Here is a 3,274-nt window from a genome sequence, read left to right as displayed (position 1 = left end):
TTGATCATTGAGGCTGTCTCCTTAATTGTGTGACTAATGTAGGCCGTGAAGTTTGCTCAATTATCAAGGAACATGTGTAGGGTGATCTCCGTTCCAGGACGATCGATTTCAAAGCATGTCTTGCTTTTCACCCTACATACGTAAATGTAAGAATCCATCACAGGTCCGTAGTCCATACAAGCTTTTGCCTGACTCGCAATGCACGTGGCAAGCGAAGAAGAATTCCACTTTTCGATGGTCACCCACACTTATAAAAAGGCACCACCATGCCCTTCAAGTCTCCCACACCCAAACACAGAACCTTTCCCCATCATCTTAGCCACATTCTTTGCATTTTCCCCCAGTAATACCCAGTACCCACCACCACCACCATGTCTGAGGAGAAGCACCACCATGGCCTCTTCCACCACCACAAGGACAACGAGGACAGACCCCTAGAAACCTCCGCCTACGAATCTCAGACCGCTTACGGAGGCGGCGGCTACAGCGAGACCACCGGTTATTCCGCTGAGGGAGAGGGTGGCAGGTACAACAGTGAGACCACCGACGCGTATGGCTCAGCTGCTCCCGGCGGTGGCCGATACACCAGCGAGACCACTGGTTACGTCAAGGAGGGACATGGTGGCAAGTACAGCGAGACCACCACCCAAGCTTATGGCACCACTGAGTCCGGAATCGATTACAAGAAGGAGGAGAAGCACCATAAACATCTCGAGCAACTCGGCGAGCTCGGTGCTGCTGCTGCTGGAGCTTATGCTTTGGTACAATTCTACATTTAACATTTTAACCCTATATTTAAATTCTAAAAGACTATTACTGATGGAACTATATATAATATAGGAACGCATCATCTACGTTTCGTTTAAAAATGACTTTTTCAATTCTTTACAAATTCATTGACGAACCCATGAGTTTTCTCTGTATCGGAAAAATTATAAGATTAAGTGGCGCATTTTGCATGATTACTTACAAGTTACTTCCCTTATTTTTGGCCGATTAAGAAATATGTTTAACCATTTTTATAAACGATAAGCACAACAGTGATAATACATAGGATGAGTTACAAGAATTGATGACTAATTACAGAAATTCGACATCGGTCCTGGACCCTACATATTGATCTTAAAGAATAGGAATTACTTGTATCTTTTTCATTCTCATTATAGGTCAAAATAATTTGTCCTTTGGTCTTGTTGAAATTGTGATTTCTTTTTATTTTTTTCTCTAATTTGTCAGTTGAAGTGGTGACTCTGTTTTCAGTATTTGTTGCTGGCTTCAGCCAAAAAAAAAAAAGTATTTGTTAGTGGCTTGACTGATTATCATGGTGATGTCTTTTAATGCAGCATGAGAAGCATAAGGAAAAGAAAGACCCAGAGCATGCCCACAAGCACAAGATAGAAGAGGAGATCGCTGCAGTGGCTGCAGTTGGATCCGGTGGGTTCGCCTTCCACGAGCACCATGAAAAGAAAGAGACCAAGGAAGAAGAGGAAGAGGCTCATGGAAAGAAGCACCACCATCTCTTCTAAATCCCAGCTTGTGATGATCTTCATCAATAATTAACTATATATCTATGCATTGTTGCATGTTTAAGTTTGTTTCCATGAACGATCTGATTTTTACTTATTTATTCGCTGTTAATTAATTATGTGATCAACAGTATATGTACATTATCTCAGAGTATGGGATTAATGCCTGTTGATTACGTGTTTAATTAATTATGTGTTTTTTGTGAGATATGGGTGTTATCTGGGTTTGCTTTGCTCTTAGCATGCCATGTATGTCATTGTTGATAATAATAAATAATATCGTGTACTTTTTGTAATTTCAGTAATATTATTTTTTTATGTCGTCAACATAATTGGGATTATTAATTTTGTCAATAACAACTTAAAGAAATGAGAATTACCCTATCTAGACGGTATGTGGCATTTCTCTTTGCTGTTTTTAAAATTGTAGGACCATCGATGGAGATCATATATGGCCAAATACGTTATTGTAATTTAGTTACTTCAATTAATAGCTTCGATTAGAGATTTCATCTTCTCCTTTGGCCAATTGAGGCTTCAACTTCACTAGTGTCTCTTCCAGACACGAATAGATTTGGCCATCTCTTCCACTAGAGGCTTCATCTTCATCAGTGCGTGGCTCTTCCAGAATCCAAACAAGCATAGATTTTGGCGATCTCTTCTAGACAGGGGTTAAACCGCAAAATTTCGGCTTCTCTTGTTGGATTTTGCTCAAACAGAGACGCAAACTAACGAGTAAACTTTGGTCCTTTATTTTCACAAACTCCTACCCAGAGCCGTCTCAAAAGTTTTAGAGGCACTGTGCGAAATTGAGAATACGGTCCTCTTTATCCGATTTTATATAAACATATTATTGAAAGTTTTTGTTATATACAAACAAATATAAATACAATTAATTTTTTTTTTAGTGTTTGTTTTGTTTTAGACCTCTTATATATCTTATATTATTATATTTTGGGGTTTCAATAGATGCCGCTCCCAAAACCTAGCTGCCTGTGCTCGGTGATCCAAACATGGCGACTGCTGCCGATCTCCATTCTAAGTGGAGAAACCCACTCCACATCCCACAATCCAATCTCAGCCCTTCAATCTTGGTCGGCGACCAACCAACAAAAAGAAGGCTGTGCAACATTCAAGGTTTCTGGTCGGCGACCAACCAACAAAAAGAAGGCTGTGCAACATTCAAGGTTTCTTACCCGTGTCGGTTTGGGTTCGATCCAGATCGCAGCGGACCTCCAGGGGTGAGCCTTGGGCACTATCCTCCAAGAGACACTGGTGGATTGCTCTTCGGAGCAAGTAGATCTCTTGCGTCGGATCTCCAATCTACTTCATGTGGACGGTCAAGAAGCTTCTCTTAGCATCATCCTGCATTGATCACACCTTGGGACCTGAGGAAGATGGTGCAATCGGTGATTCATTGCCGAAGCAAGCTTGTACGGAAAGATGAGTTGGATGAGTTTGGTCGGAATCGACCGCGTCGGGGACGTCTCAAAGTTAGAATTATGGGTGATCCTCGGAGTTGGATAAGGCCTATGCTAACGTGGAGAGGATGGTCTCAGGATCTGGGGCGGAGACGAGATCGCCTGTATCTCGTATGTGCGGCGGCGATGGTGGCCGCGACGAAAACTGGTGCAAGAGCAGAGGAGCCCAATCTGGGTTGGGTGCCAAGATCATTGTTGAGGCCCAACTTGAATTGGGGGCCCAAATCTATTGTTTGGCTCAACTTGTGTGTATCCAAATCCTTTTGG

General features: G+C 42.2%; 1 protein-coding gene across 1 annotated transcript; it reads left to right on the top strand.

The window, feature by feature from the left end:
• The first annotated feature begins 260 nt into the window (after window positions 1-260).
• On the top strand, window positions 261-1,827 carry LOC121048757 (abscisic stress-ripening protein 5-like). The gene is made up of 2 exons (XM_024309314.2): window positions 261-761; window positions 1,344-1,827. Exons 1-2 carry the CDS (start codon window positions 372-374, stop codon window positions 1,524-1,526), a joined length of 573 nt encoding a protein of 190 aa, XP_024165082.1. The 5' UTR covers window positions 261-371; the 3' UTR covers window positions 1,527-1,827.
• Window positions 1,828-3,274: the final 1,447 nt, after the last annotated feature.

This window comes from Rosa chinensis, chromosome 6 (assembly GCF_002994745.2).
Source record: "Rosa chinensis cultivar Old Blush chromosome 6, RchiOBHm-V2, whole genome shotgun sequence".
NCBI lineage: Eukaryota > Viridiplantae > Streptophyta > Magnoliopsida > Rosales > Rosaceae > Rosa > Rosa chinensis.
This window is presented reverse-complemented; position numbering and strand designations above follow the sequence as displayed.